Below are 15,954 nucleotides of genomic sequence, written 5' to 3'. Positions count from 1 at the left end.
TCACCAGGAAAATTCTAAAAAATACCCTGTTACCACACTGGATTGCATATTTATGACTCAATGTCGATGAAACTGTGTCAGAAAGATTGTATTGACAACATTAAAGCTGAGTTTGAATCTGGGTCACGCGCGTCATAAAGTAGTTCATCAGGTCAAATCTTTGAAAATCTTTCTAACCTATTTATAGACCACATTTATGTCTCAGATTGGTCTGCATGTTTATCTGGATGACGCCTAGGTCCAGTTCGAATCTGGGTCACATGCGTCTAAAAACTAGATCTAAAGGTCAAAATTCGACAATTGGTTTTCCTCGAACTCAGTTGAACGCCTAAGACACATCCTCGCCGTCTTTATATCATTTTTTTCATTTCAATACTACTACTATCATATGTGTGACACATCTAATTAGACCAGCGTAACAGGAATGAGCGGCCTAAGTAAAAACCTCGGTGAAAGGGAGAAAGACAAAACACCCCCGTAGCAGAATCTTTGTTAACATCATGTGACAATAGCCGATCGAATACAAATTTAAACTTTAAATTTGTTTACTTTTTCATTTGAATTTAGCGGTTCAATTCTGATTTGCAAATGCAAAATAAATTCTTCGTTTTATAGTGTATGCAGATAGCGAGGCACTTTTAAATGTTATGAATACTTTTATTTATTATAATTTTTATTATTATTATTTATTTCAATAAAAATGTTTCTAATTAAAAAAATGTAACAATAAACCAATTGAGGCTTTTTCTTGACATAAAACACATCTAGGAGTTCGTTTACCAGTCTTTTTTAAACTGAGCCGAGTCGTTCGAAATCTGACATCCTTCCTTTATCAACACAACAAACCTACTCATGTGGAACGATGGCGAAATTTAATCTTAAACAAACATTTGCGGCTTGTCTTTTATTTTCTTAGAAAAAATAATCTACAATTGCATAAAATATTCCATTATCGTAATGTTTATGAGCCTTGGTCGCAAAATAGCAACAGGACTTTTTCCGTATCGAATAATTATATTTGAATGTTTTCATTTATATATTAAAGCAGGAATCTATATGTAAACGTTTATATGATTTTATTTATAAATCAAACAAAAAACTACACGCCACGATAAGTAGAAATATTTCAATTTTAGCAAACAATAAAAAAGACTCAACACCAACATAAACAGCAGTTTCACCATGATCATCACCGACTTCATCAGTCTCCAACAGTAAGAACACCATCAGCACGCATCATCATCATCACCGTTGTCTTATTATAACTATAAGGTTAATCATTAACGCTAGTAGCAGCAAGCGTAATATCATAAATATCAACATCAACACGAACAACACCAATTATTTACAAACATGGATTAAACTATGTAAATGTGTGACCACTTCATGAAACAAAGTCCGGAACTACGAACTTATTCATTGTACGAACATTAATAGCATAGGCGTTATTTTGGGTAGTGATGGGGGATTTATATTTAAATTGTATAGTGGCGACTTTTAAAATGTGTCCCATTGAAATTCTGTCATATTTAACTTCAAAACTAAGTGGACATTTAGTTAACAAGAATGTTATCTTGCATAAAACATTGCGTTGGTTAAAGAATTCGACATGTTAGTGTCATGTTTCAACGTGCAATTGGAATGTAGTTTGAATTTTGTTTAATGTATGAAGCTTAAGACGTAATCTGTCCCAACGTTTGAAATTAATACATCTTATTTCAAATAAAAATCCTACATGCGAATCATATATGAACAGGCTTCACAACTCTATTGTTGAAGCGGGCATACAATTTGAGCTTATCTCAAGTGGAAAAACAATTGAGAACTTTTGATAATATAAAAAGATTTGATAATTACCCCTTTTGTTGACACTTAGATAAAGGCCTTTCCCAAAACCAGGCGACTTCCCTTGGGAAATTACCCTGAAAATTACCTACCTTTATTGCAAAACGTAATTCACGGGTTTCATATTACTAATTTGTGCAAGCAAAAAGGTAAAAACATTCTGCTTCCTTTATAAGACGAAACTGTTTCAAATGCTGTTGGGTGAGTCTTTTGTTGTATACCGGTTGCATGTTTTCTAACCCAATTATGCGAATAAGTATATGGACATTTGCCCCTTCATGAAATCAGGACTAAACGGCATTTGCCCCTTCACTCAAATTCTCAAGGTGGACATTTGCCCCTTCACTCAATTTCTCAAGTTGGACAGTTGCCCCTTCGGACATTTGCCCCTCTATTGCATTAATAATAAACATTGTTCTTATCATTATCTTTATTTACTAATTTTAATTTTATCTTTATTTACTAATCAAAGCTAAAGCATAATAGTTATTAATGTTTAACTCTTTATAGTTGTGAAAATGTAAGATATTTATAAACTTGTGTTATCAAAATTGATATGAAACAAGCATGTTAAGTTATATACATTTGAAAAGGAACATTAATACGATAGAATAATGGAATTATCTTTCATGAAATACATTTTACAAAAACAAATATTTCTAAAATTATTTTATGACACAAATAACAAAATTATAATGACACACTTGAGTTCTATTTAAATTAAATTCATTTGAAAGTAACACTTATCAAACAAGAGATGTGTTTGTCAGAAACACAATGCCCCCCTATTGCGCCGCTTTGAAAAAAAAGGATTTTTTTTTTACCTTTGACCTTGAACTTCCACCACTCAAAATGTGCAGCTTCATGAGAATTCCGCTTCATTATTTTATTTTATTTTTGACCTTGAAGGATGACCTTGACCTTGAACTACCACCACTCAAAATGTGCAGCTTCATGAGAACACTGCTTTGAATTTTTTTTTAATTTATTTTATTTTTGACCTTGAAGGATGACCTTGACCTTGAACTTCCACCACTCAAAATGTGCAGCTTCATGAGAATTCCGCTTCATTATTTTATTTTATTTTTGACCTTGAAGGATGACCTTGACCTTGAACTACCACCACTCAAAATGTGCAGCTTCATGAGAACACTGCTTTGAATTTTTTTTTAATTTATTTTTTACCTTTGACCTTGAAGGATGATCTTGACCTTGAACTTCTACCACTCAAAATGTGCAGCTTCTTGAGAATGCCGCTTTGAATTTTTTAATTTTTTTTACCTTGACCTTTCACCACTCAAAATGTGCAGCTTCATGAGATCCACATGCATGCCATATATCAAGCTGCTATCTTCAATATTAAAAAAGTTATGGCCAATGTTAAAGTTTTCGGATGGACAGACGCCATATATTTGACATTTGACCTTGAAGGATGACCTTGACCTTTTCCTTTCCCCACTCAAAATGTTCAGCTCCATGAGATACACATGCATACCCTGCTATCTTCAATAATGAAAATGTTATGGCCAATGTTAAAGTTTTTGGACGGACAGACAGACGCCATTTATTAGACATTTGACCTTGAAGGATGACCTTGACCTTGACCTTTCACCACTCAAAATGTGCAGCTCCGTGAGATGCACATGCATGCCAACTATCAAGTTGCTATCTTCAATATTGAAAAAGGTATGGACAATGTTAACGTTTTCGGATGGACAGACGCCATATATTTGACATTTGACCTTGAAGGATGACCTTGACCTTTCACCACTCAAAATGTTCAGCTCCATCAGATACACATGCATGCCAAATACCAAGTTGCTATCTTCAATAGTGAAAAAGTTATGGCCAATGTTAAAGTTTTTTTCGGACGGACGGACATACTGACGGACAGTCTGACTGACATACTGACAAGACAGTTCAACTGCTATATGCCACCCTACCAGGGGCATAAAAAGGAGATTGACATGTATAAGCTATAATTTTTATGCAAAACATGAATTCACAATCATATGTACTATAGAATAGAGGGGCAAATGTCTGAAGGGGCAAATGTTGAGAATTTGAGTGAAGGGGCAATTGTCCACCTTGAGAATTTGAGTGAAGGGGCAAATGTCCATTTTGAGAATTTGGGTGAAGGGGCAATGTCCGTTCAGTCCTGATTTCATGAAGGGGCAAATGTCTTACAATACAATGGTCCATTGCCCTCGGGCATGCATATACCAGCTTTTATGACCTTAATCCGGTTGTAAAAAAACATGATCGAGGTGTCACAAGATAGGCAAAAACAAGGCCGAATTATGTAGAATTTGGCTGAAAAACACACCGTCCAAAAATTAAAAGAAATTAATTATGGCCGAAAACCTGTTTGTCCGAAAATTAAGAGCCACGAACAAAAATATTTTTGATAAAAAAGAGGGTGTCCAAAATCTTAGAGTAATTAAGGTATATGCCTTATATCTTTTCCATTTAACATCAGTAACTTTAGCATAAATCTGCATGATTGCAGTGAATACGTCCCAGATATTGTGTGGAAACTAAAAAGTTTACCGACCAACCCATCTGATAGGGGCAAAGCAAAAAACTCCCTTTCTTCCAAAAATGGGCATACTAGATAATACATACTTAACTATTTTCCACTTAGTAGTAACACATCAAAACAATAAAGAGTTGTTCATTTGTTGATTAAAAAAATATAATAATTTCGATTTTAAGATGTTTTGACATTGTCAGCAACTGAAATATTAAGTACTGCACAGATTGCTTTTTGTTTTGTGTCAAGTGATGTTAGAACACGATCAACGTGTTCTTTGTCAACAAACCAGCAAGAATAGTGTCACTCTAAATGTTAATATAGATCGCATGCCATGCCGTGTATTGTTGCGAATATTCTTATCGACCAACATGTTTTATGTTAATATTTTGAGCATTTTAATTGGCTACATAATTTAGTGACCAATCACACGAAATCATTTTGCAATCAAAAGTCGTCACACAATAAACTTTGAAATACTGTAGTTTTTTTTATAAAATAAATAAATCAATAATTTGGTCATTCAAAAGCATGGGATAAAAAGATCTGACAGGTATTGGCAAGACATACCAAAGTGTATTATACTCTGCCAGGAAAGTTGTTCATCAGCTCAAAAGGCTTTTTTTCATAAAAAATTCAGGGCCTAGTTAAATATATAACGGTGGGAAAGACATATCGAGTCAGATATCATGTGACTGCACTATAAGAACAAACGGAAGAGCACCAGGAGAGATCATGTATTTACACTATACAATTATGTAACAGTAATATTTGTTTTATCACATACACACACACACACATCTTGTGAACTTCACTGAACAACATGTACACATAAATTGTCATCATTTCCAACTACAATACATCCACATCTGTATAACTTATACAATAAAATGGTATATATATATATATATATATATATATAGTTTTGACAAAGACTGATTTAATAATATATAACAAATTCCTCACTTAAAACTGTCATCCATTCATCGAATCAATGTATCTTTCACAAACTGCACACAGACAAACTTAACAATAAAATAATAAAATCACCTTAAATACAACAAATAATTTTGAAATAAATGACCAACATGTGGCAAATATAGCCTGCGATCTGAACAATAGGTTTGATAAATAAACTAGAAATATGCCACAAACACTGATGCTCCAGCACAAGTGCAATGAATAATGCCTTCCACTAGGTGGGAGCATACATATGTCATTTGCATTCAAAAACATCAACAAGTGTTTAAAATATTGATACATAGGACAGTAAAATTCAAATCATTTAGGATAAATGTTATTGTTTAGACTGTATTTGATTGAAAAATCATCAAAAAAACACAACTTTATTTTTATTTAAGAAAACTCTTTTATTCCATGTTTAATTTGTTTAATTACTTTCTTTGCAAAGTATTTATTAACCATTTTAGTAAGAAAACAAAATCAACAAGTTATGCACAGTCATGTAATTACAATTGATGACATTGGTTCCAATGTAACTCATCCGTTATCTATATAACACTTTTAACCATTTTTATAGTTTAAAAAAAAAGAGTTTAATCTGATGTGATAATATTTCTTTGAAAAATAAAAATCCAAAATGCTAAAATAACACTAAGCAAAAAACATTTAAATGAAAATGCTAATGATAGATTGATTTTGTATGGGTTCAGAAGGGAATCAGCCTAAGTCAGAAAATAAATAAATTGTTTCTGAATATACACATAATATTACAACATGATTGCAAATAATAAATACTACGTGAAATGACTACTTTTTCCTATGGCAACAAATAATGTCCAACAGCACAATTTGAGAAGATTCAAGCAAAAATGTGTCATATGCCATTTTTAGCCAGCTTTACTCCAGACTAGCCTTTGGATTTGCGCAGTCTGATCAGGAGCTTCCCTGTCCGCTAACAAGATCACAAAATCTTGCGTGTCCTTGTATCTGACAGGGTAGCTCCTGACCAGATTGTGCCCATATCTAGGCTGGTCTAGGGCTACACTGGCTGCATATGGGATAATATGAGTCTGCACAGGCTAATCAGGGACGACACTAAATAGGATTTTTGCTAAGAAGAGACTTCATTTAAACGAAAAATGTCATAAAAGCAGAAAGTGTCATCCCTGACTAGCCTGTGCGGATTGCACACGCTAATCTGGGACGACACTTTACGCATATGCATTATGCCCAGTTTTCTCAGAACACAACTCATATCCATTTTTGCATGACAAGGCTCATTTTTTAACTTGTGACTTAACCACTCACCAATTGCAAGGCAGTGGGTACCATTATAGCAAACATATTTTAGGTACAACATAACATAACCATCCAATTAAACTTGTGGTTACCAAGCACTATATTATGTGTATTTCATTGACTGTAAAACAAGGTATTCCTTTGACATTCCAAAACATACTTACATCTTAAATAACAAAATGATGAAACAGTCATAATAAAAAAATGTCTGTTCAGGAGAGTAATAATAGCTCAATGGAATGTGATAAAAATGACGAAAAAACAAAACAGACAGAACAAGACGTTAGATACAACAACAGCTGTTTGACAGCCAGCTGCTGATACAACATAACTTACAAACACCAGTGTTTCCATTAACAACGGACTTTGTATTGTAAATCTTTTAACAAACAAGAGCTGTCACCATAGGATGACTTATGCCCCCTATAAACGCTTGATAGAAGTTATGAGCTTTTTTCGAAACCTAAATGCAGATTTCGAAACCTTAACGCGGACCCTTATTACAAGGTCAAGGTCACAGGGGTCAAAATTTTTGTGCGTATGGAAAGGCCTTGTCCATATACACATGCATACCAAATATGAAGGTTATATCTCAAGGGACATAGAAGTAATGAGCATTTTTTCGAAATCTAAACGCAGATTTCAAAACCTAAATGCGGACCCTAAGTTCAAGGTCAAGGTCACAGGGGTAAAAAATTGTATGTGTATGGAAAGGCCTTGTCCATATACACATGCATACCAAATATGAAGGCTATATCTCAAGGGACATAGAAGTTATGAGCATTTTTGGAAACCTAAACGCAAAGTGTGACGGAAAGACGGACAGACAGACAGACGGACAGTCCGATCACTATATGCCCCCTTTTCTTCTAAAGGGGGTATAAAACAATAAACAAACAACAATGTGATCATGCAACAAAACTGTCAAGTGTAAACAATGGTAATTGTTGTAAAATAAGAGAGTGAAGATACATTTAGTGATAGCCATTTTTGGTACATGTTTAATTAACTCATTGTAAAACAAGAGCTGTCACCATAGGATGACATATACCAGTAGAAACGCTTTGATAGAAGTTAAAGCATTTTTCGAAACCTAAATGCAGATTTTGAAACCTAAACGCGGACCCTAAGTTCAAGGTTAAGGTTACAGAGGTCAAAATTGTTGTGCGTATGTAAAGGCCTTGTCCATACACACATGCATACCAAATATGAAGGCTTTATCTCAAGGGACATAATAGTTATGAGCATTTTTCGAAACCTAAATGCAAAGTGTGACGGACAGTCCGATCACTATATGCCCCCTTTTCTTCGAAAATTTTTGAAATATATAAACAACTATTTATCAAAATTGACCAAATAAAACTAATGCCATACATACTTATGGTGAAGCCTACAAGGGTTAAAATACTTTACTTTAGGTACCATTTGATTTAGTAATACAAATATTTTCAAAACATATTATGACTTTGCATATTTATATAAAATCATGTCTTTTCATTAGCATTAAAACTTTGATTATATATTAATATAAGGTGAATTGAATAAATGTGAACACATTAATAATCTCTTAAGTTGTGCTCACCATAAATTGTAGGTCAGTGTTTCCACTTTTCTGGCTGTCAGAAAAACTGTTACATTCAATTAATTATAAGAGAACACCAAATAACAAGAATGTCAGTTTGAAAACGCAGTATACATCTACATCATGAATAAACAAGGGACAAAATTGTCACAAAACCAGGTTTTCATTGTGAAAAAAAATCTGATAAAGGGAGACAACTCAAACTGAACTTTTGAAATGAACAAACAAAATTAACCCCCTTTGTAAGTTTGTTTTAAAATAAATCTATTTTTAGTTGTGGCGACCTTGACATTGGAGATATTGACGTGATTCTTTCGTGCGACACACCGTCCCATGATGGTGAACAAATGTGCCAAATGATTTTAAAACTTCATAATGAATGACATAGTTATAGCCCAGACAAGCTCATTTATGGCTATTTTTTACCTTTGAACTCAAAGTGTGACCTTGACCTTGGAGATATTGACGTTATTTTTTCGCGCGACACACCGTCTAATGATGGTTAACAAATGTGCCAAATGATTTTAAAATCTCACAATGAATGACAAAGTTATGGCCCGGACAAGCTTGTTCCTCCCGCCCGCCCGCATTCGCCAATCTAATAACCAGTTTTTTCCTTCGGAAAACCTGGTTAAATATCTACCCCAGGATTGATGCATTAATAGGATGAAAGTTGGGAATTGTTTGCTTCTTTGTCACAAAATGTTTAGTATTCTTAATATTACATTTTTTGTACACAAGTTGTTAGATAGAGGAAGCTAGAAAACTGAATCAAACAATGATTTTACATCCCAAATGCATAAAAAAATGAGCATAAAATGTGTAAATTATCAGCGCAACAGTTTGAAATTCATTTAATAAATTACGTGTCAACTGATTTTAATGCATATGAATGAGACCAAAAACCAATTGATCATGCCAGTATAATCTAGCAATGATATTCGAGGCTTATGTTAATATCTAAATAATCTAGACTAGGACCATCACCAGGATGAAACCTCTAGCATATATTGCAAGTTCAATTGACCCTAAAGCAAAATAGTGATATCCCACAGGTTGAAATATAGTCAGACATATTGCCTTCTGAAAAAAATCATTCTGAAAATAAACTTCTGAATACGGCTCTAATCAATTGTTTGGCATGTCTTCTCTGATAAGTATTAAACATCAATGCATGAAGAACTCATCCAAAACTGAGTTAATCAGGTTTAATATTGTAACTTGGTTCCTCCATTTCATTCATTATGGAATTTAAATTTGAATGTTTCCCATGTTCGATTAATTTCAATATTTATAGCAAAAATTACAATTTTGAATTTCCACCTATCATTATGGCTTAATAATAAGTTAGCTTTGAAATTTGTACATGTTCCTCTTCAATATTCTTAGTATAAATTACACTTGTCTTTTTTGCTTTTTTTTTCAAATCCACCATGATCTGTCAAATGCCCTATTTTCCCCAAAACACCCAATGTTTCCAGTATTATCGTTTAGGGTACACACGTCTGTTTGACAGTCTGCCCTGACTCGGGGGCGGGGCAGGCTGCTTGAACCCCTGATTGTTTGACTGGAACTGGGTCGGGTCAAACATGGCGGGCATGCCAGAAGCTGATTGGTTCGCGGGAGTGGCCTCAGAGGACACCTGCAGAAGAGATACAAGACATCTATTGTACACAATTAATTGGCGATAATTGGGGAATGGAATTAACCCTTTCCCACTCAGAGGCAAAGTGAAAATGGTGCAAACAGCACAAAACCAGAACAGCCTGCGAGTAACTCGCAGTCTGTTCAGGTATTATGCTGTTTGCTGTTCATCAGTTTCTAAGCGTTGGAAATGAAGCCTTTAAAACTTGAATCTAGTAAGAAAGGTCTTTCATTAAAATAACTTTCTTAGACAACAAATGCGCCAAAATAGATATCTAAGTGGTAAAGGGTTTAATAGCAAAAATACAAGAACAGGGTAATCAGGAAAAAACTTCAAATTACAATAAAATAATGGTAACAAGACAACAATTGTAGAAGGCGACACAACTCAACGGAGGTCATTGGTACACCCTTTACCACTCAGATACGCATTTTGACGTGTTAGTAGTCCTTAATAAAACCAAATTAATTGAAGATCTTTCTACCTAGATTCAAGTGTTCAAGGCTTCATATCTAACGCTAAGAAACTGATGAGCAGCAAACAGCATAAAACCTGAACAGACTACGAGTTACTTGCAGGGTGTTATGGTTTTATGCTGATTGCATATAGCCATTTTCACTTTACTTTTAGCGGAAAGGGTTAATGGGCACAAAGTAGCAAAGAAACAGGAGATTCTGGCAAAAAAACTTCAAATGACATTTAAAGTACTGTAAAAAAACAAAATGTGCAACCAAAAAGTGCATGTAAAAAACCAAAATGTGATTGCAAAAAACAAAAGTAAACACAAAATTCTCTGTCATACAATTTTTACGACTCGCAATTGTAAAGAGTAGAAATGCAAGCACATACACACTGGGTAAAATGATTTGAGAAATTAAACAGTTAAGCAAGGATTTTGTGCTATTTATTTGTGGAAGTACACAACTATGTTATTGAGTTTGTTCTCAGATTTTGAACATTGAAATTCCCCATACTGTTGATACTTATGAAAAGCAGAAAGGTTTAACAAGGCCATTCCACCATGACTCGTGCTAAATTCAAACACTGATCAACTTGAAAAAAAAAATTATACTTGGTTTTTTACTGCTTAGATTATAATTGAACCAAAAAAAAAGCACTGTAATAAGAAAAGAAAAATCACAAAAACTGGATTTACCAAAAAATTGGATCGTTTTCCCTAAATCAAGCAATTCCAGCGGAAGAAAAAAGCCAAGAACTATTCCACACAAAAAGGTACCAGTTACCAGTAAAAGATCTGCATGTTAGTTGGATAGTGAATTATTCTGTTAGACTTATTTAGGTGAAAAACTCCCTGAACTATTGTTACAATAATATGTTATATCATAAAGTGAGATAGAAACTGTGTCATTAAGAAGATTTAATGCAAGTACACATGTGAGAGGTTTTTACCTAATGATATTGAGTCCTCCGTTCCTGATTGGAGAAAAAATACATTTAATCAAAATATTATATTAAGGTATGGGCCATAACTAAAGTGAGCTTTATTGGTGTTTTGCTGATATTAGCAACAAAACATAGCTGTGGAGAAGAGAACGAGAGGACCAAATGCACTAAGGTGCTCACCTGAGACCCAAAGCAACTTAAATGTTCTGAGCTCTTGCTCATAAGGTTTCATAACAGATTTATATGGAAACAAGACTATTGCCAAGCAATAAAAGTCTCCTACCATTGTCAGAAATTCCACCATTGTCAGAATATTTTTTTATTTGTTGCCATAGCAACCAGAATGTTTGACGTAGGAACAAAATGAAATGATGTGCATAATGTCCATATTGCCATCTATCCATGTTCCAAGTTTCATGAAAAAATATTAAGAACTTAAAGTTATCGCAGGATCCAGAAAAACACCATTTTCAGCAGTATTTCTAGTCTATTTGTTGCCATAGCAACCAGAATGTTTGACGTAGGAACAAAATGAAATGACATGCATAATGTCCATATTGCCATCTATCCATGTTCCAAGTTTCATGAAAAAATATTAAGAACTTTTAAAGTTATCGCAGGATCCAGAAAAAAACACCATTTTCAGCAGTATTTCTAGTCTATTCGTTGCCATAGCAACCACAATTTTTGACGTAGGAACAAAATGAAATGACGTGCATAATTTCCATATTGCCATCTATCCATATTCCAAGTTTCATGAAAAAATATTAAGAACTTTTAGAGTTATCGCAGGATCCAGAAAAAAAAACCATTTTCAGCAGTATTTCTAGTCTATTTGTTGCCATAGCAACCACAATTTTTTACGTAGGAACAAAATGAAATGATGTGCATAATGTCCATATTGCATCTATCCATATTTTAAGTTTCATGAAAAAATATTAAGAACTTTTAGAGTTATCGCAGGATCCAGAAAAAACACACCACTTTCAGCAGTATTTCTAGTCTATTTGTTGCTATAGCAACCACAATTTTTGATGTAGGAACAAAATGAAATGACATGAATAATGTCCATATTGCCATCTATCCATATTCCAAGTTTCATGAAAAAATATTAAGAACTTTTAGAGTTATTTCAGGATCCAGAAAAGTGTGACGGACTGACGGATACAAAACCATAAAAGGGGACTAAAAATCTCCAACAGCTAGTAGTCTTGTTTTTAACAAACCACAACAAATCATTGCCAAACTCGACCCAGATATATACAATATGAACACGTTTTAAAAAGATTTTACCATAAATGTTTCCTGTATAGATCTTTCACAAGCCCTTTCTATATTGTAACGTACTTACCTTGTTTTGGACCCCCTTATTACCCAGTTTTCAATTCAGACAATTAATTAAGACCAATGTGATGATAAAGTTTTCTGAAGATTGGGCAATAAATGTAAACTCTATGATGTTCACAAGCTGTTTATTCAATTTAACCTTCTGACCTTGTTTTTTAATCCTACATGACCCAATTTTGAAGTTACTTTATATATCATCCAACAAAATTTCATTAGGATTGAGAAATAAATCCAGCATTTAGAGTTACAAGGCAAATGTTTACAACGCATGACAGAGAAATGACGATAACAAAAGCTCATCATGAGCATGGTGTGCACAGGTGAGCTCAAAGCAGAGGTAAGCCCAAATCAAAGATTTGACCAAATTTCATATATAATGGCCAATAAATGCTCCTTAATGACTGTGCACAAGCTTTTCCTTCACTTGTATGTACTGTTTCAGTATGGACTAACAAAGAAAACAGAAAGAAAGTTAGTAACATTCAGTCTTCGAAATTAGCTTTGAAATGTTACATGCCAGTCAGGCCAGTTACTTCAGAATTTTTACATGCCCAACATATTTTTTACATGCCCAAACTTTTTAAACCAAAAATCTAACAAATCACAACATTTTAGCACTTAAATACTACACGTAGTAAAGCAGAATGTTTGTTTCAATAGTAGTGAATACAATGATATCTTATCAGTTACTAGAATAAAGAGGGTTGATCGTAACACTGGTGCTCTTGAAAAGAGCGTTCTCTGGAGTTCTCGTACTGATTCTTGGCTTCCTTTTTCTCAAAATCATTGCCAATTTTCTATTTTGGAAGGGCTTTACCGGGCTTAGCCCCATCATCATCTCAGATACTGCATCGCCTCTATGTCGACAATGACATTTGTTGACATTGACGAAAAAGGAAGCATATTACTTGATTGAAATAATCGATTCAAAAAGCATCTTCTCAATTAATTTCTAGAGAAACCGTCGATAAGAACCGAATGTGACCGAAATGCATTGGTCAAAAACAATAACAATGACGTGCGCAAGCAGGTGCATGTTGATAAACCAATCAAATTTCATTATTTTACAACTTCCGGCAAGGTGTTGTTCGCAAAATTGAAAAATAGATTTGCAAATATCAAGATCAACTTATGATTATTTTTATAAACTGTCAATTGGCTTCAATAATTTACATGCCTCGCCAAGGGCGATTGGGCGTGTGCTAATTTCGAAGACTGAACATTAAACATAAACTACAGTTAGAAAGCAAGCACCAAAGGCTTACATGAGCATGCAAAAGTAGTTAATTCCCATTATTTCAGTGAATGCCCCAAACAGAACTTTCAACAGTGTTAACTGGTTTTTATTTTTGAACAAACTACCTTAAGGATTCTTTGGACCTCTTTTGAAAGAGAACTACCAGAGCTGTCTCTGGACAACTGAAACAAGGAATCGGGAAAATACAGACTTAAGCCCTTTCGTACCATCATTAGTGCTTTAACAATTCTGACATAAGTCAATCGCAGAATTTCAAACCTGACAAATCCTGCTAGCAATTAAATCACAATAATAAATTAAAATTAAGAGACTAAGAACTTGAAATTTGGTATAATATGATTTTCCCCATTTTTCCAGATCTATTTAACATAATATTTTCACTGAGATTCACACCCATTTGTTTAAATCTTTAAGGCAATACAGACATCCCAATACTGACAACAAATAATGAGCTACAATGACTTATTATAAGATTATCAAAAACCTTTTCATTTAGCTGTCTTTATTTATGTCAGATGTAATTTAAACGAGAGTGGGTGGGGGAGGCAGTTGTCAGAGTTGTCCAAAGTAAGAGCCAGCTCAAAAGTGTGCAATACATCAAAGTGACTGGTCAGGGAGGGTTTATGTCGAGTTTCCATAGTATGGAAGCAATGGAAAGAGACGATAGTTAACAGATTTATCATATTTTCCAGCTATTGTTACATTTTCCTCACTTAATGTAGTTCCTATTTGTACTCATCCAGTCCCCAATTAGCTAATGCATACAAATAAGCAAAATGGGATAAAGAATTCTGTTTCCCTATTTTTTTCCTTCAAAACATTCAGGAAATAGTCAAAATAGATTATGGACATATAATGGTAATTTTGGATGAGAGTTTTGAAGCTCCCAAACCACACACCATCGTATTTCATTCATGTTTTCAGACACTTATTATTAGTCTCAGGTATCGATAGTATGTGTCTAGTAAAAATAATTTTTTCCAAATATGTCCGAAAGCAGTGAAAATAAGGTCCTTCATATGTTACCACTGCTTATGGTGATTATGGCGTTATGGTGCTTATGGTACTATAATGATGAATGTTTTTATTTTGACTCAATACAGTATTATTTAACTATTAACCAACATGTCTTATGTACACAGCATGCAAAATGATGCCATGCAAGTGACATGACTCTGTGTCTGATAGTTATTTGTTTGACAGGGGTGTGATTTAATAACCACCACATGGGAGGAAAATGCCCTATCCCTCTTACAAGGTTCAACTTAACTCTTAATTTGTATATAGTTAAACAAAGTTAATAACTATTTTTACAAGAGATGTGTTCGTCAGAAACACAATGCCCCCTATTGCGCCGCTTTGAAATAAAATTTCAATATATCATTTGGCTGGTTTAGAAATTACCTCCCTTTTATAGCTTATTACTTCCCTTGGATTGTATTTTTTGACTTTTGACCTTGAAGGATGACCTTGACCTTAAAATTTGTTTTTTATTATATATTTTAAAAATTATTACTTCCCTTGTGAAATTGGTCTGTACCTGCCAAATGATATAAAATAGAAATTATCTCCCTTTAAAGCTTGTTACTTCCCTTGGATTTTGTTTTTTGACCTTTGACCTTGACCTTTCACCACTCAAAATGTGCAGCTTCATGAGATACACATGCATGCCAAATATCAAGTTGCTATCTTCAATATTGCATATAAGTTATGGCCAATGTTAAAGTTTTCTGACGGACACACACAGACAGACAGACGGACTGACAGTTCAACTGCTATATGCCACCCTACCGGGGGCATAAAAATTAGTTTGAAATTGAATAGGGGAAAATCAGCTGAAAGGAGAAGAAATCACACCCTTGTGTGAGAATAAATTGTATTCTTTTTGAGGATTCGAGGTACTCAAGCACGTAATTTAGATCATCTTGACTATTATAGATCTTTTAAGTGTACAATACACTGTATACTGTTACACATATGACTGCATATTTTGGTCAATAATTTACCTACTGTTGATAGATTAAATGCTTTTTCTAATAACCCTGAAAGAAGCCCACAAAAAGAAATTGAGACATTTG

At 33.9% G+C, this 15,954-nt stretch overlaps 3 protein-coding genes across 12 annotated transcripts in view; 2 read left to right on the top strand and 1 right to left on the bottom strand.

The window, feature by feature from the left end:
• Positions 1–15,954, top strand: part of LOC127857964 (uncharacterized) — a 309,606-nt gene that overhangs the window by 187,991 nt on the left and 105,661 nt on the right. The window lies entirely within an intron of this gene.
• The window catches only part of LOC127857969 (uncharacterized), a 289,700-nt gene that overhangs the window by 173,575 nt on the left and 100,171 nt on the right, over positions 1–15,954 (top strand). The gene's annotated exons all lie outside the window — the stretch shown is intronic.
• LOC127857963 (uncharacterized) overlaps positions 5,100–15,954 on the bottom strand; it is a 261,868-nt gene continuing 251,013 nt past the window's right edge. For 2 of the 4 annotated variants that reach the window (XM_052394747.1, XM_052394748.1), the window contains exons 29-30: positions 13,981–14,037; positions 5,100–9,864 (exon numbers count right to left, since the gene is read on the bottom strand). In XM_052394747.1, the coding sequence (XP_052250707.1) occupies positions 9,706–9,864; positions 13,981–14,037 (216 nt within the window). In that variant the 3' untranslated portion in view covers positions 5,100–9,705. Of the gene's footprint in view, positions 9,865–11,277; positions 11,302–13,980; positions 14,038–15,954 lie in introns of all 4 variants that reach the window. The other 2 variants (XM_052394751.1, XM_052394750.1) reach the window with 2 other exon arrangements.

Source organism: Dreissena polymorpha, chromosome 14 (assembly GCF_020536995.1).
Source record: "Dreissena polymorpha isolate Duluth1 chromosome 14, UMN_Dpol_1.0, whole genome shotgun sequence".
Classification (NCBI taxonomy): Eukaryota; Metazoa; Mollusca; class Bivalvia; order Myida; family Dreissenidae; genus Dreissena; species Dreissena polymorpha.
Note: the sequence above shows the minus strand (reverse complement) of the source record. Positions and strands in the feature narration are given on the sequence as shown.